Source organism: Lichenostomus cassidix, chromosome 6 (genome assembly GCF_008360975.1).
Source record: "Lichenostomus cassidix isolate B80296 chromosome 6, HeHo_3.0, whole genome shotgun sequence".
Classification (NCBI taxonomy): Eukaryota; Metazoa; Chordata; class Aves; order Passeriformes; family Meliphagidae; genus Lichenostomus; species Lichenostomus cassidix.
The window spans coordinates 18,045,440-18,063,937 of record NC_139487.1 but is presented as its reverse complement, the minus strand read 5'-3'; the positions used below and the strand labels follow the sequence as shown (position 1 = coordinate 18,063,937).

Here is an 18,498-nt window from a genome sequence, read left to right as displayed (position 1 = left end):
TTTTACACCACTTGCACGTGCTATTGATACAGGATTCTGATCATGCAAGTGATGTGAATTCAGGTATTTGTTGGAAATTTGTTTTCTCTTTGATGCTTAACCTGTCCTAAAAGCAGGTACACCTGACTTAAAATCCTTTATTTTATAAAGGGTTTTGCAGTAACTACTTTTTTTTAACGGAAAGCCTGACAATTTAATGAGAGACCTGACACTCATCTGCTGATAATTTTCATTTGCAGAGTGAAACCGTTTAACAGAACTTAAATAATGAATTAGTTTAAAAGACATATTGAGCAATCTTCTAAAAAAAAATATTAAACCAGTAAAACAGCATGTTGCATTCTTCCTTGGAGACAGAGCTATGTATTGTTGGAAGTGAAGTCACAAATCAATTAATAAATCTGTCTCAGGTTTAACATTATGAGGAAATCACAGAAGGTAACCTGCTAAGAATTAATCCAATCTCTCAGCTCCTTCAGTTTAGCAATGAGTTTTTTAAAAAACAGGACAGCAGAATATATGATGTGACAGTCTAATAGCAGATGACTAGAATCAATGAGCCAAAATTTCCCTTCCAAAACAGTGTTACTGGTTTCTTGATCCAATTGTCTGGTACCAAGAGTGTTAAAGTCTTGCCACTTGGGAAATCAAAAGGCTGGGACAAAAAAGAAATTGTGGAATTTCATTTGCATTTCAAGCTCAGTATTCTGTTTCTAGATGCCAGCAATGTTCAGAATGGCTTGCAGAAACTCCACATCTGAGGCACATTTCCTTTCTCCCCATCTTTCTGCTTCAGAACAAAAGGTACTTTTCTCCATTTTCATACATAATGAAAATGCAACTAAAATATGAACAGAAATTAACACACTTGGATAGGCACCACAAAAAGGAATAATAAAACACTGGAGGAAGCTATGCCCCACACCTCGTTCAAGCTAATGTAAGCAGTGGCTACCACCAAAAGCCATACATCAGTGAGCCTCCAGTCACTGTGTCCTCCTTTCATTTCATTATTTTTGCTCATCAAACTATTTACAGAGCTGCACTGCAACTCAGAGTAGGATAGTGAGGTGAGTTAAACTAACCATTGCTTTAATGCCAGTCACTTCCCTAGGAACATAAGTCAGTGAAAGCAATGAGTCCCTAACAGCGAAGCACAATTCCCTGACAGGAGCACAGTAAAAGGTAAGCTGCTGCCAAAAGCCCAAGTATCAAATTCTGCCAGATCTACAAGCACAGCTACAGGGCTACATACAGCTGCTGCTGGCCAGTCCTCCCAGCTCACCTGGGTCTACTGACTCAGGGCTGCCTTCAGGTAGAGGTGTGCCACAGCAAAGAAGAAATAAGAGCAGCCTCGGGACAGAACAGGGCAAAGAAGAGGTGGAGATGGGTTGAACGAAACAGGTGGATTCAGCTGTCTTGGAATTCTGATACCGTTCCCACACTGGGCTCAGCTTTGAAGAGGCTGGGAAAATAAGCAATCAAAACCTTCCTCCACTCTGTAGCTTCTGCCACACACCACCCTTACTGCCCCAGCAGCAGCACCTTTGGGCAAACTGGCTATTTATGATAGCAACGGCAGCAGCAGGTTTTAGAGCACTCCTCCTCATAGGAGGCTTCTGCAATGCTTATATTGTGACATGTAGCCTAAGCCTTGACAGCCTGAATTTGACCCTTCTAACCCCATAATCACTTGCTGAAACTCTGTGGGCTGTCATGCCCTTCGCATGGAGGAATAGCACCTCCAGTGACGAGCCTTGGAACCATGCGCTAGTGAGTTACTCTGTACAGCCCGACAGGTTGCCTAAAATAGCTCAGTACTAAAGGTCAATAGTTAATTAATTGTGTATATTGACATTGCCATCTAATGCAATTCACTGAGGTCACAGCATGGCCTTCTGCACTGGTGTTCAGATAACCACAGCAATTCTGAAGGTAACAATTCCTGGAAGCATACAGCTCTCTGAAGGGCTGCCAGCAGGTACATATATATTTTTTATATGCATATATGCAGGAACCCATGTATATATGCACATATTATATATATTCTCATACTGCCTCCACATGAACAGTGTTATCTATTGGTGAGAGAACTCAGCCTTTTCTGATTACACACTTTTGATTACATGCTGTACATCAAAACCCAAAAATCCTCACCCTGCCTAAGGGAAAAAAGGCATCTTTGAAGTGAGCCACAGTGAACATGCCAATGGCTTGGATATATTGCAAGATAACCTGCTTATATGAGATGAAATTTCTGGGTACGGCTGCTGTCATCCCACTCTGGGCTATACTTCAGTAGTAGCAACTATATCTCGTTTTAAAGAACAGGGCCTGTCACATACTAAAAACTTTACTAAATTATTCATTGAAGGTAAAAAATTAAAAACAACTCCACTAGAACTCTTGAATTGACTGGAAATCTAAAGGAACCAAAGAAAGGTTTTCCCCCACACCTGCAAACTTTGTTATTTCTAGGTGCCACATGAATAGGAACAATACTTTGACCCTACTATTTGTGCTACAAAAACATCAGAAGTCTCAGCTAAGGATCTGGAACTAACATACTAAGCATTATGCACATTTAATAATAGAGCACACCTCTCCTCTGGGCAGACAAAGAGTCAGAGAAAAGAAGCACAATTTTAAGTCTTTTATCAAGAGGAACTACAGAACAAGGAGCTCCAGGCAAATACAAATTTAGCAATAGAGCAAGGAGTGAAACACTCCACAGCCCAAATTTCAACCTGGCATTTTGATTATGGGCTTGCTTTTATTTCATGCTCTCTTGAGTACTTTCAGCAAGTACTGTATGTCATGTACATGCTGGGTGATGGCTCTTGCCCAAGTGCCCTGCAGTCTCTGAAGTTCATCTGTGGAACAGACCTGGTTGTTTCACTGTACATGTGTCAAAGGAAGCCTCCAGCTGAGCCAGCACACCAAGGCAGCAGTGCAATGACACCAAACTGTACTAACCTGACACCTGAGATAGGCAGAACATGCCACCTATGGACAGACTGGGTGATGTGATGAACAGACAGTCCTGCTGACAGGCTGTTTTTGGAAGCTTTTATACCTATTTGGCAGGATCAACCATCAGCAACTTCTGATCTTCTCCAGTAAATTCTTCCAATCAAATTAATGCCATATTGACTTCCAGTGCATATTAAAATCAAGAGTCTTTAGAGTGGGGTAAGACAAATTATTAAAATGGAGAGTGGCTAAAAAACTGGGGGGAAGATACGGGGAAGATACTATCATCTGAAAATTTCAGGATGATCAACTCCACCATGTAATTTTGGTAACCATTTGATAGGAACCAGCAGCCAGCTGCTGGAAGAACTTTCTTCCATACTTTATATAATGTATATGACTATAATTAAAATTATGTCTAGCAACTAGAAGCAAAGCTGAAGTCAGCTTTCCCTTGTTCTGTCTAAAGAAATGTAAAGCAGGATTCTCTCAGAAACTTTCTCTAGAGATTCCAGGGCTGAAGATACTAGAGAAAGGAGGCTATCTATCCCTTCAGAATCTCCCCAAGCATAATACAACCTGCCTATAGCACAGGATTAATGTTGACTAAACCCAGTAACAACTGCACAGATTTTGAAGAGAGAAGAAGAAAAATAGGTATGGCTCTTTGTCTTTAAAAATCTTCCATAAAGTTCCTTGAGTGAATGGAGGGAACAAAAGAGGAAACCCCTGCAGGCTCCTCCTTAATGGGATGCCCTCAAACCTATATGAAGTAAGAATCCAGTCCCAGGAAAGGGGATTTATCATAGCACAGGGAGATATCACATTCCTTACAAACATGACTGACTGCACTGTGCCCCAGCATGAGATTACTTGCTCTTGTACTTGGGGGAAAGAGTATATTTTCATCTTCACACTGTTACAACTTTTCCTGTCTCTTCCTTTCCCCAATAACTCAGTAGAAGGTTTTTTATAACCCAGGCCCATACACCTGAACAGAACACCTCTGAGAAACAGTTCTTTTCAGTAAGCCTTGGTCATCTGATAGACTACAGGATAGCTAAGCTCTGCAACTGAAAAACCTGGACTACTTTTCTACAGACAAATGCTCACTGAATCCATTAAAGCTTCAGGCAACAGTGGACATGTGTATTCAAATGCTTTTCTAAATCTGTTCCAAACTGATGAACAGCCTAAATGGATTTTAAATTTCATAGCAAGCTTAGGCTACCACTTTGTGTTTGCACTGGCTGCTATTCAGCCTAAGAATAATCTAATACTTTACAGTGCTTCTGTGCAAAAGATAGAACCATACAGGCCTTCAAAAAGACAAAGCATTTACATTTTTTAAGGAGTTCACCTTTGATTCCTTTGCTGTGATCCCAGTATTAGCATTTTCAAGGTTTATCCCTTGGAGGGCCATGAAAATAAGACTACAAAGTGCTTCCCCTTTACATTACAATCAACCCTCCAAAGCAATCAGATGACAAGAACAGCACACAGATGACCTAAAGGTATTTCCAGACATCACATCATCAGTTTCAAGATATACTAGACACTTTAAAGTTAAACAATCCCACTAATTTGAGAATAACTCTTTAGAGACCAGCTTTGTAAGTGATCTCATTTCATCTGCTTGTAAGCACAATTCCTTTATCTGGAAACTGAGGGCATGATTACCACAACTGTGAAAATCCCTCTTTTAGCTGCTCCCAGTGACTAACTGTGTTTTAGGGTCAATTTCTTCTCTATTTAGAGGACGAAGCTTCTATAAAGCTTAATTATTTCTCTGTGGGGCCTGTATGAAGAAGGCATTTTGCAGCAATCAGTGGCTGCTTGGAAAAAATGCTGGCTTAGGGTAAACAGCCAAGATGTGATCTGGGCTATATTCCCCTGTGCCAATTGGGGTCGTTTCAATCAGCATCAGTGCTGTTTCAACGTCTGAACAGGGCAAGTTGGAGAAATTGGGCTGTGTTCAATTCCCATGACTAAATCAATTAAATCTGCCTTCAACGATATTTTTTTATTTCAAAACATAAAAGATTTCAGAAATTCACATGTTTCACGTGGAGCAGATTTAAAAGAAGCGTTTGAAATATATACCCCCAAAAAAGCAAAGAAGGGCCTGGAGGAACGCCACATCCCCCAGCGTGCAGCATACTGCACACAGCCTAATGGCACCATATGAAGATCCTCCTACAGCTTATTCCCTGCTCCTTTTTCTGCTGTTTCTGGCCTCCATCCCTAGCCAAGTATTCAGGTGATTGCTTTTTCTTGGCCTGGCCACATGTACTAGCATCTCTTCTGTCTCTCTTAGCAACTGTCTCTTGGAGAACTGCCTTTTTGCCCCTTTCTCCCGAGGGACAGCTCCACCTGGTCCCGACACTGGGGGTCTATAGTCAGAGAGGTCCTGCTACCTCTACCAGCTGATTTCATTTTCAGTAGCACCATCTGTCTGCCTCCCTCCTTCATCACTTTTAGCCCTTGGGCATTGCTTTCCTTGGTCACAGTAAGTAACACAGCATCCTCTCTTGGCTAAAGGCTGAGTTCTGACTCAATCTTTTCCACTCAAATCGCACTGTGCAACTGAGAGAAGTGGAAAGATACACAGTAATAATCACAGCAGGTTCATAATGACATAGCAGCACCAGTAAGACTTTGAATCAAGTGTCAGTGCCAAGCATTTGTAGCAGATTTACTGTGTTGCTGTGCTGTAAGCCAGATTTGGGTGGAAAAACAATGGCTGAAACAGTCAGTTGCAGAAAGCATGACCATTATGTCTGCACACACACAGAAACATGCCAACATATCTGTAAATGCAGCACGTAATTGACTTAGCCCAATTTTGGTTAAAAAGCCCCTCTTAAGACGGTTAGGATCAACAAGTTCTGTGAATTTCAGAAAGGGCTATATAGGCAGCCAAGTGTTTTCATACTTACTCCTTTAAATGCATCCAATCTGCATTATTGGCCATGTTGCTACAGTATTCTAAACAATTTTAAAAGGGCACTTTCCTCCTATTAAACCTCAGAACAAAAGAAAAATTTTGCATGTACTTAAGCTTCTAAGCAGGATTCCACTACTATAATCTTTCCTGATTTGTGGTACAAATTGCTTGCACCAGCAAAAACATCTGTAGACCACAAAATAATTGTTGCAGCTTAGCATGGAACTGCCTGGATGCACAAGGCAGCATTCAGATGCATAAGGCAAACCAGGGACTGATTTCACTGATGGGACTTCGACCGTCTGCCCTTGTTTGAACATATCTCCAGAGCGGAGAAGGTGCACAGAATGGATCAGACAGAGGTGGCACAGGAGCAGTAAGAACATCAACACCTCTAGGAAGCTCCTTTTGCAACCAAAAGGTCTCCCCCGTTAAATTGGCAAGGCTGACTTTTGATACCCTCAAGAACTTTAGCTGTTGCAACACACAGTATTCATGTTGAAGGTTTCAGTGCTTCAAGATGAATGTCAATATTGATGTCTCACTTGCCAGCACTCCCAGGGAGAGCTTTGCCGGAGTGTAAAGTTCTCCCCACTGCACTGCCACACTGCTAGTTCTTGATGAATGAAGAATGAACTGTGCAGATTCGTATGGGTACCAAAGTGCTGCTGCCAAAAGGCTCGGGCTGATTTGAGACACTCTGGGAAAAGTACAATGACACTTAATGGCAAAATTACTATCTCTGCTGAACAAAACCTGAAAATCCAATTAAGGATGCCTAAGAAGATAAGAACCAGGAAGGAACAGGCAGAGCCCCATTTTAGAAAAGCTCACATGAGAATTTATACTCACACAGTTTTTATTTCAAAACCTTTTATATGAATGCATATTTTCTGATGCCAGATGCCAAACAATCTCATCTCAATCCATGGTAACAACACCTTCAGCTTGGTCAACACCTTGTGCACTGGGTAGTTGCCCTGCTCATTTGTCTTTTGCTCCAAAGTGAAAGTTGGCTGTGCCCATATGAAGCATATATTATGTGCAGACACTGTTTCCTCTGCTGGAGGTAGTCATGAACAGTCCCCTAGATCCAGAAACACCCAGAATAGAAAAAAGGGACTTGAGCTTGTCACAGCCATAATGACTAAGTCCTTCATTATAAGTAACAAGTATCAGCCACCGTAACTGCGGCAACAAAGAGTTGAAGCTTATGCATCCTATGAAAAACATTGGTCAACCAGCACAGCCTTGCTTGCATGAAGGCTTTAAGAAACTGCACTTGTGTAGGCAAAAAGCTGTCAGACTTACAGATAGTTAAAAATCTTATTTGCATGCAGAAGTAGGAGTAGGGTATGTATTGCAATAATTGTCTTGGACAGAAAATACCTTTTCCTAATGGCATAACAAAGCAATTATGCTTTTGAAGTGCCCATCAGCTGTGCTGAAGGGTGACTAGAACAGGTGGAGCATCATGCTTCTCTTACATGGCCAGGCTCTGTAAAATCAAACATTTAAAAATACTTACATAGTCATGTCCTGATAACAAGTTCATGGTGCTAAAAATACTTCAGTGTTGAAGTAACAATAGAATAACATTTAACCACATATCCTACACATATTATGAGATGCATGGCTCTATGCATCTTAGCTTTATCTTATAAAAAAACATACTTGAGTGATGGTTTTGGAGCCACTTTCCCTCCAAGATAAGATCTCAGGCATCTGTCATCTATCTTGCTCCTATCAAGCTAAGGAGGCTGACAGTGTGAAAGAGAAAACCTACTGTAGCTTCCATTTCATTTGACCTGTAAAGAGAGTCTGTGAAACACCAGTGTTCTAGTGTTTCAGGAGTGACTATCAATGACAGACAGGCATAAAAAGCATTTTCTACTGGTCACATCATCGCATGTATCATCCCAATTTTGAAATGAGAGAAATCCCAGTATCCCAAAGTTTATCAAAACTGAGTTACATCAAGCAACATACCTTTGAGATGTTACTGGAGCGGCTCACAGAATGCCCCAAAGCCTTCTCATTCTGCAAGAGGAAGAACAGGATCATTGCATCAACAAGTCACTGCTATGAAAATATTTTAAAGCTGGCATTTGAAACCAAATTCCATGGGGGAAGTCTTACAGCTAGACCTTTTAAGGATTCTATTGACATCAGCCTGATTTACAATAATCACTGAATTGCTTTGTTTGTTTAACAAGATATTACCTTGCAGAAAAATCACGCAGGCAACAAACATACAAGCTGAGAAATACAACAACAATTATTTATTTTCTTTGAGGGTACTGTAAAGCCCTTTTACTCAGATGGCATCTATTTTGGAAAGGATACTTCTCAGTATGATGAAGACCTGCTTCATCTATATTTAAAGGCAAACATCCAACCACTAAAGCTGAAAGCTCTTGCTTAAAGAATACATGAAAATATCACAGTGATGACTGAAAACAATTGTGAATAACCACATGCATGTCACTTCAGGATACTGGGAAGAATTATTGACGAACTTCCTTTTACTACAGAACTTGGAATTAAACTGGAAATGTTACACAAAATGGAAAAGTGGAAGCTGCAATTCTCAAAACTGAAATTAGTGATGATTTTTCACTGTTTTTCACTTTCCAGTGTGCAGACCCTGACTCATAAGGATGACAATCTCATCTCCTTTGAAAATAAAATGTACGTTTCAGCAAGATATTTAATCCTTTAAGGATACCTGTTTTCTGAACATCAGTTTACTGTAAGTATAACTGGACATGATTGCTCCCCTGGGAAGAGCCTAGAAATTGCTTTGCAAAAACTTTTCTGAATAAAATCCAATGAAAAGTACTTTTCCAGAAACAAACATTACAAACAGAGCAAGTCATAACATTCAGTTACAGATCTGCATTCCTCTAAGTTTGTAAAGCTGGGATGGAACTGGTTTGAGATTTAAACCCTCTGACAAAAGGGCAAAGCTAGGACTTTTTCCTATGGGCTCTATGCTCTGTAAGGGCTTGTAGAAGTGCATCTTTTTGCTTGGGATTTTGGGAAACAAACTCTTTCTTCACCTTTATTCCTGAAGAGAATTTAAGCTAACAGAGACACTGATTGGCAGCACCCTCTTCCAGTCTTCTTGGCACTGACTGATCAGAGAAAGCTTGAGATCAGAAGTCCTACATATGTAACAAATAGGGACATAAAAAATTCCCTGCCAAACAGTCAGCTGCTGTTACTCCTAGATCAGCACACTGGTCTCAGACCTCCTGCCTATGGTTTGCTACAGTTCAAGTGACCCTTCAATGACTAAAGCCCATATGAAGTCAGCCTGGCTGGCTGGGCACTCAGATGCTACACCCACACTTTGACACCCCTGTGCTCCCAGATACTTCTTTCTACAGTGCATCCTCCAGAGCAGCTTCCAAGCTTTCTGATGAGAAAAGAAAAGGCAAGGCATAAAACTTTAGCATGAGCTTACAAAAGCTCCTTACACCACCAGTTGCCTCTCAACACAGTCCTGGGCACTATGACAGCTGACAGGCAGGGATTGCATTTCCTTCCTTAAAAACATGAGGAAGCAAATAGAGTGTTCTGAAATTTCCTGTATGTAGGAATCCAACTAGCCAGAAGACAGTAAAATAGTATTTTCAGAAGACAAGGGGAAAAGTGGTTAGGGAATACCACATGCCAGTTTTGACCCGTGGCCAAAATAAAAAATCAGCAAGTATCAGAATGCCAGATTTGTATACTGCAAGACTAAGTTTGATTATGAATCCAGGAATACTGTTATCTATATTAAATACATATCTATGTTACACAGATAACAGTGTTCCTGGAACAGAAACAAACACACAAAGGCCCTCAAAAATATGGACATAATAACGTTTATGTGAAGACTGTTGGACAGGACTACTGCCAGAACCCGTACGGCTAAGAAATGGCTCCAATCATAACGGAAAGCCTAGCTGACTTCATCAAAGGCAGTGTAACCATAGCAACAGGGCAAAAAAAAGTTAATTGAAGCTACAGGAGACAGCAGGAAGAAAAAAGAGGGTAGGAACATGTTCTCGAGCTATGACGAAAAGAGACCAACACAAGCTGGCAAGCACAAAGACTTGTCACTGCGTATGTGAGAGGTGTGGGGGAAGCAGGCTGTGCTTGGCCTTCTAGGGATGTGTGGGAAGCAGAGCAAGGCTACATAGGACAAGGGAAAATGACAGTGAAGAGTGGGACCCTTGAGCAAGAAGTCTCAAATCCAACCCAAGATGTCAAAGACTTCTGAGTGAAGTTCCTAAGGAACAAAATTAAACAGAGCAGAGGTTTCATGTTAACTCAATGCCCCCCAAAAACTCCTGTCTAGCTGTAGAAGACGCCTGCAAGACAGCATGACTGAACTTACACAGGCACCTGTGTTGAAAAGGATGTGCTAAAATTCAGTAAGAATGACAGGCTGGAAGACAAGACCTGTATTTGCACAACATAGCAGATGATGCAGAGTAAACAGACTTTTAGCTGCTGCCACAGAAACTTGTCTTTCTGCCTCTGCTCCCAGAGCTGATTTTATCTGATGGATGCCAGGAGCCTCCAAGAGACAGATACACATACTATCTTTATTCATCTACTGCTGGAAACACACCTATCAGAGTCAGTAGATGACTGCAAACAATTGGTTTTATTATCACAAGAGTCATAATTTTGAAACAAAGAAGCAGTCTTGAAAAATATTCCTTTAAGGGCTATGGAGTGCATGCACCCATATATTTAAGAATCTGTGATATTCCTAACGGACTCCTAGGCCACCTAAGTGCTTTTCAACATCTGCTTCTTAGCCACACAAAGCAAGTACATCCATAACATCAACAGGAAATTTACTGCAGGTATATTTTTAATAGCAGGCACAATTATTGAGGAACAGAAACCTTAAAAATATAAAAATTATTTTGAAGGCAAACAAACAAAGCACACTTTTCACTCTATATCCATAACCAGTTATTTTACCCTTGCTTCCCTACCATAGTGTATCCAGTTTCCACTAAGTGCAACAGCTGCATAACTCACACAGCCAAACTCAGAACTCTTTTGAGCCCAAATAAACCAGTTCTTACCCTGAGAGCCAGAGCAGCCATTGCTAATCTTGTCCACTTAAAACACCAGTGTATCAAACTGACCTTTCTCCAAACTTAGCTGTAAGACTTACTGCAGCCTCAGCAAGCAGGCACCCTAAAGAAATACGACTTATATATCTTTGCCAGAGGAAAGGTAAAAAATATACCAGTAAAATAATTTGGTTTTGTGTTTCCAACACTCTGGTTTCCAGTCACTAAGGCAGGTAAATAGAAGACAACAGAGGAAGCAGTTTCTCAGCTTGTGCAACTGCCTTCTGGCTATGTCCCTGACTACACAACCAAATCTAGTCCTAAGTATGGTTAATGCTAAAGCCATCTTTATCTCTGCTCACAGAACTGCAGAAGAAACTTCAAGCCAGATCTTGGGTTAGCAAGATGACTTTTATACTCTTTCTGTCTGGGAATGGAGGGCAGAGGGCACCAGAGGATGATGCTCCTTTGCCCTCAAGACACCAGCGCCTCTGTGTAAACTCAGCACAAGCTTGCTTCCTGAAGTCTTAGTTCTTTAACACACCAGTGACTTGATAGGGCACTATATTCCCCATTATGCAATACAATTTCTGTGTTACATTATCTTACATGATAACATGGGTTAAGAGCTTTATCTAATGATAGGTGTTCTCCATCTAAAATCTCAGTAACAAAGAGCAGAGACTTTATTTTGAGGATGGTGTTACTGCAATGCCCCAGACAGAGATACAAGGCAAGTACTAATGTCTCAACCCAAAAGAGACACAGAAACAAACCAGGCCAGACTGGCAAGAGCACTGCCAACTTGTGGTTTTCTAGGTGGACTCTGAAAGGCATTTTAATTTCATTCTGTGCATTACAACTGCATTTTACAATGACAGATTAGGCATGAGATGGATATCTAGCAAAATCATGTACTGTTATCGACAATGAATGTCACGGGCACTATTTCAACAAAGTCTTTTGGGTGAATGGTTGCTTTCCTTACTAAAAATCTTTGCAGAAAAGAATGAATAATTAACAACTGCTCCGATTCATACAGCAATCCTCATTCTTAGATCTGATAAGAAGTACAGAATGGGACACAGAATGGCACTGCTTGAAATGGTGAAGTGCTGAACTACTCAGTAGCTGATCCTTGCGGGACAAAGCAGCAAGTCAGAAGTGAAACTCCGTTCTTCCATTGAGTCCTGTGACCAGAGCATGAATGCACCACTGTACTACAAACATGCAGTCGTACACACACAGGTATTGTTTCAGGTTTCATGACTGTGTCAAATTTCCTGACAACTTCTTCCAACTTTCTGCAAATCTAGTTCTGCAACCCTATACCTGAACAGTAGATATTAAAAAGAACATACACTTTTAGTTTGGGGAGAGGAATTGTTGCTGATATTGGCAAGTGCACATAATTGTCTGAAGTGGATAGAATGAGAGGAAAGAAACGGGAGAACACTTTGCAATTATTTCTTTCATCTGCCAAAACCAATGGATTGTTACATTACAAATGCTTTGTCAGCACTAGATCTCATCACTGACAGAACTCGACATTTAATTTCTTCAGTAGGAAATGGTACTTTGCATCTTAACAACTAAGCATGACCTTTACTTCTTCAGTAGTCACCAGGTCATTGTGGAAGAGCAACAAATATCATCAAGGTTCATCAGTGATTTTTGTACACAGCTAGAAGAGTAATGAAATGAAGAATAACACCACAATGCACCTAGTCAAAAAACATTAATGGCATCTATGCCTTGCATCTCTGCTCTTGTGCACTATTTACTTGACACTTGAAAGTAATGGGGAGATGGAAATCACATCACCTAGTTCCTTCTTCTGCCTTTCTGGAGACACAGTATAAATACTGAAATAGGAATCCAAACAATGCCCCTTGCAGTATCTTCTGTTTGTGGACAATCCCACTTGATTTCCTGTGACCAGCAATCCACAAATAAGTGCAGAAAGCCAATATAAAATTTCAGTTCTATCACAGTGGAAAATCTACAGCAAGTTCACTGTGGATTACTCAAGAGAGCTCTCTAACTTGTTTATTCATATTCACATTAAGCCACTTCACATAGTGAGAGACAAACTCACAAAAACAACCTGAAGGCAAAAGAAAAGGCTGATAGTAAAACATAGGAGAATTAACAAGCTTTATTCCAGGTGCTGAACTTACAGCTGTGCCTGAAAATATCAGCAACAGAAATAAAATCGTGAGATCATAGGGCTTTAACAGAAAACACTGACCAGCAAAAAAAAAAAAAAAAAATTAAAAAGTTCAAGGAATTCAAAGAACAGCTGAACCTGGGAGGTTTGGGGAGGCAGGTCAAGGAGGCTAGCAGATCACAAACAAGAAATAGAACTGAGAAGAAATTCAAAGAACAAGGCAAACACAGCAGAATATCGAAGTTAAATAAGACTCTCTTGCCCATGTCTGCACCCCAGTGTGGTCAGAAACACAAGGCACTCCATCTCCTGCCTGCCTTGGGAGCAGCTCTCAGGACTTGCATGGATGTGTCCAATATGACACAAACTTCTCAGTCATGCAGGTCCCTACATGCACCAGACGTGGTCCACCTGTCCTGACTTGCTGTGTACTGCTCTGTGGCTGGCTTTGCCAGTTTGGTCCTAGGACTACATGAGAGATACAATGCTTGGATTCTTTCCTGACTCCAGCCAGATGATGGATAAGGTGAGGAGAGCATTCCATTGAAAAAGGCCCTCTTCTCCAAGGCATTGTTCAACATACCATTTTTCTGGTTTTCGCATTGCTTTGCTTTACTTCCAAAGAGTCTGCAAAGTGCTTCCCATCACAGAGAACCTGCATCTCCAGCTGCTATTTCAAAATGGACTTCTGACCTCCATCTTCCTTCTTAAACTGTCTGAGCTAGAAGATGATACATTAGCTTTCCTCTTAATGACCTCACCTGGAAGGGCAAATTTTTATTTCTGTACAAGGCCATCAGTCTGGTACATTTCACTAAAATGGTATCAGTTCGCACACTTTTTACATGCACGTGCCATGTGCCCCATTTCAAACAAAGAAACTACAACTACAAAGATTGGCACCCAACATGTTTTACAGATGTTCTTATCTCGCTGTTGCCAGACAACCTGCCTAAAATCGATGCACATCTTTTTGTAATGCAACACACAAAAATGTGCTCATAAAAATGAATCCTTCCCTCAGGGAACAAATTATATGAACTACAAAAGACATGATCCAAAAATATACACCTTTTGTGATAATGGAATCGGTACACACTAAGCTTACAGAGAAAATGCCGTTTCAAACAATTTTCTGTATTCCACAGCAGAAAGAAAGAGACAGGCACTGAGGAAGTCTGCAATTATAAACACATTAAAAGGAATAACATTCTATCTTTTGCAAAGTAATTGCATTTAATGCAACTGCTGGAATTCTCATGGTACACTAAACATGTCAATATGCCAAATCAATTGACTATTTTAAACATTCACAGATTAAAAAGCCTCTAGGCAACTGCTAACTTGGAATTTGTCAAGCTGGCTGCAGACAGAGGAAGCCTGCAGCCTGGAGGATGTCTCAGAAGAGCTGGCCTTTCCTGGTCCCTGCAGGACCCTGCAGGTGCAGTGCTTGCAGCAGTATCAGGCCATGTTGTGGCACCTGCTGCACAGTCAGGGCGGTGGCTGTGACTCAGACCTGACACGGGGCATGGATCACTGCCTCTGCCCATCCAACATGGTCCACAAAGCTGCTCTCATTTTCAACTCATACCACCAAGGTATACAGCTAAAACAGTGAAGTGCCAATTAATACTTCAGCCAAGGTTACAAATGCCTCCTGACTCTAAAACCAGAACAGCACTAGAAAATTGTGTATTTCTCAAAGCAAGCTTGATACTTCAAGTAGTTTCTATTTTGCTGAAGGATTTGACTTCTTTCCCTCCCTTTACATCTTCAGATACAATTATTGCTTATTAACCTGTTCCTGGCTGCATGGACCATAGGGGCAAACAATGTTACCTAGAGAAGTTATAGAAATCATTCCCAAATGATGCTTAGAAAGTGTTCAGGGTATTTTTGTTAACATTTAACATGATATGGCTAAAAGCACATGACAGAAGAACTCTTTAAAGAGCACTTGTAGATATTAGACCTATTTAGCAATACCTAGCCAGTACAGACCAGCTTGCTTTTTCCTGAAATTCTACCTTCGCATTTTTATTAGTGCAGTCAGCAAAATATTCTGCCCGGAGCATTTCAAACTCAGTGTTAAACAATCATAGAAATTTAGGTAAATTATCAACTAGGGCCTACAGATGCCATTAAAATTACTGAGCCAAACACTAGTTAGAGATCTTTGTAAGATTCTAACCCGTGATATTCTTGAGAGTTTTATGTACACTACATTGCTAACAACATTTGTTTGTAAGTTCAGAAAACTCACTATGAATAGTGTCTAAGAAAAGCAACATATTCAGCCATCGTTAAAGAAAACACTCTGGAAAAAAAAGATGATTCACATCTAAGAGAAAAGGTCCTTTTCATTTAAAAGGTAGTGCATTTGAACTGCAAAATGAGAATATTTTAAAACATAAATGTGCCAATAAAAATTTTTGTTAAATGAGTGTTCAGAGTTCCTGACTAAATATCCAGGAAATTCACAAGTTGACTGACCATACACCCCAAATAATTTCAACAACATGCATGTGTGTGTGGCCACATTTACATACTTTTAAACTTCTTTAATTAATAAAATCCCACTGCTACCCCCAGAAAAAGCCTTACAAAACTAGAGGAAGCACATACACAGCCTACTCCCCTCTCTTCCCCCAAAACTCAAATCCTGATACAAGAAACAAAGGCAAAAAACTCTTGAGATGTAGCAGGCTACCCTAACCAGTAACCCAAGAGCATTTTGTATCATTTTGTCAAGAAAGGACAGTTGGTCTCACACAGGGCCTCACCTGATGCTATGGGATTCAGCCAACCAACGTGAGTCCAGAGAGGGCTGCCTGGGACTAGGGAGAAGATCAGCCCTGGGCACAGCATCATTCATGGGCACCCACTGGGGCTATCTGCGCTCTGCACTGCTCGGTGCAATGCACATTTAAAGTCACTGCACTATCTCAGTAGCAGAGCATGGCAAGAAGCTGGTAAGGCAGTGCTTTGAAACACCTGCCTACATCCCCAGCCTCAGATGCCATTGTTAACCACACCCTCCCACACCCTGGCTCAGCAGGACGTTTTCTCCAACTGTGTATTTCAGGGCTTCCTGCAAAAATTCAGAGCCTAAGAAGCCAAGGTATGATGCTTCCTGCTTTCACACGTCTGTCTGTCAGGACCATTCTGTTTGCTCACAGTTTTGTGTGAGCAACAGTGACTCAAGATGGCCATTTCTCACTGACCTAGAAATTCTGTAATTTGCACAGTGCTAGAGGCTGCAAAAGCACACAGGATCTAACACACTCTAAATGTACTTCTTGGCCACCTGGGCACACTGCTGGCTCTAAGATTCTGATTGAGCCACTACCAACATCCTGACTGGAAAAAAGATATTTCAGTAACTACAAGTGGTAGTAGATAGTTTTAAAAACACTGATTTACCTTAAGAAATAAAAAATAGAAATGAAATAATTGCACTAAGAGTCAGCTAGAAAAACATGGAAATCTACATTTACTACACATTCAGGTGGGAGAAGGAGAAACACTTCTTAAAGAACCCCTGTGCAGGAAGGGACAGCTGTGCAGTGCTTACACTGAGCAACGCTGAAGCCAATGAAGCTGTGTTGGCTAAATTAGGCAGGGATGACCCAGCACAGCATGGCTGTCAACCTGGAGGGCAATACACAGTAAAAGAAAAAGAAAAAAGAGATGTTTTTTGAGCAGGTGGTGTGAATACAGAGTATGGTGCTCAGAGCACCTTTACCACTTATGGTCAGGACACCTGTAGCTGAAAAGGGGATGCTCCATGTGGGCAGCCTCAAAACCTAAAAACCTAGAAGACAGCAGAACACTGTCTGAGGCAATCAGATGGGAGACTAACAAAACCTACCAGCTGAAGAGAAGAAGTCTTCTAGGAGAGCACTGCCCTTCACCCACTTAGGAAACTCAGTGCACACACTGTCTAATAAGGAGGACTGAAGTTTCTGTGTGTCTGAATGAGCCGAATGCCAGCAGCTGTGTAAGAACTAAATTTACCACCGTAGTCCCAGGAACGCCTGCATTTTCTGCTAAAATAAAATCTCTGGGCCATTAGCCTATTGAAACAGAAGCTTTTCCACTTAACTGAAGACATTTACTCACTCTCTTCCTGCAACTCTCATGCTCTAGTTCCAGTAAAATCCTGCTTGGTCTCAGAGTTTTTTATGGAAACACACATGCATCAGCTCAGAAGTACTGGCATTATACAAGTGGTATTAAGCAATTCACTTCTTTGGGTTCCTCTGCCTCACTCTTTTATTCCTATGAAACAGAAAATGAACTGCAGCTGTGGCGTGTGCTGGCTGACCTACTGGGGACAGTGCTGCATTCCTGCGCTGACACAGCATTTTGTAAAGTTTATTTCCCAAGGGGAAAGGGTTATAAATAAGCCTCATACTCACATTAAATATCCTGCTCTTTATGTATCTAAAGTTTTGAGTGAGGACTTTTTTTTGTCACAGGAAATTGCATCAAAGTTTTCAAGCAAAGTGTATTAACTTATACAATTTGACTTTTGTCAAATTGCCTTTAAATTGACCCCCACCAAAGCTAGATTTTAAAGGCTCCATTTCCATCTTCTCTATGCTCATTCTCTACACGTTCATTATCTGCAGAAATCACACTGGCTATCTGTGAAATCTGCAGCTGGTTTAGAAAATAATATATATTATTAAAATACATAATTTTGTATTTTTTAAAGAAACTTTTAAAACACCACAAAGAGCTACTAAATACTTAAAGGCATTTTTGTATGCCTGCTGCAAACATACATAGTCAGACTTAAAGGGAGGTTGTTTTCTCTTAGCCTTTACACCTGTAATTGAGTGAAAAGCTGAAGCAATGAAAGAAGGGCTTCACCACTGGTACTACAATCCAGTAGAGAAGATTCCCTTAGTGGGTAAGATCCTCAGTTTGCAAGCTTTTACACCTGGAGCATTGCACCGACCACGTGCTTACTTTTACAACAAAGTTCTGATCCAGAACTGAAAATTCTCAGTCCACAGATCCCCTGCCCCAAACCTATTTCTGATTCCTCTTAGTTTTGAAAACACAAAAAATAAAATTAACCCCAAACATAAGTACTTCCACTTTGAAATGACTGCTTAAGTATTTTCCTGGAGATTGAAGAGAAGTAACTACTGCTTTGGAAATCTGTTTTTCTTAAAAGGCAAATCCCAGGCAAGCAATATTGCTTATCTGGACATTACAAAATGTCAAAATTCTCCCTTAGATTTTAGTTTTAAAGGGGCCCTTCAGAAGGCATCCAGAAAGAAAAAAAAATATGCAAAGCATTCTGTAAA

At 40.7% G+C, this 18,498-nt stretch overlaps 2 protein-coding genes across 8 annotated transcripts in view; one reads left to right on the top strand and one right to left on the bottom strand.

Annotated features, from left to right (window-relative positions):
- PKD2L1 (polycystin 2 like 1, transient receptor potential cation channel) overlaps positions 1-18,498 on the top strand; it is a 311,230-nt gene that overhangs the window by 188,523 nt on the left and 104,209 nt on the right. The gene's annotated exons all lie outside the window — the stretch shown is intronic.
- MARCHF8 (membrane associated ring-CH-type finger 8) overlaps positions 1-18,498 on the bottom strand; it is an 85,377-nt gene that overhangs the window by 12,888 nt on the left and 53,991 nt on the right. For 6 of the 7 annotated variants that reach the window (XM_085065360.1, XM_085065358.1, XM_085065357.1 and 3 more), the window contains one exon: positions 7,910-7,960. The exons of the other annotated variant lie outside the window; for it this stretch is intronic. In XM_085065360.1, the coding sequence (XP_084921486.1) occupies positions 7,910-7,960 (51 nt within the window). The remainder of the gene's footprint in view (positions 1-7,909; positions 7,961-18,498) is intronic. 7 annotated transcript variants of the gene reach the window in all.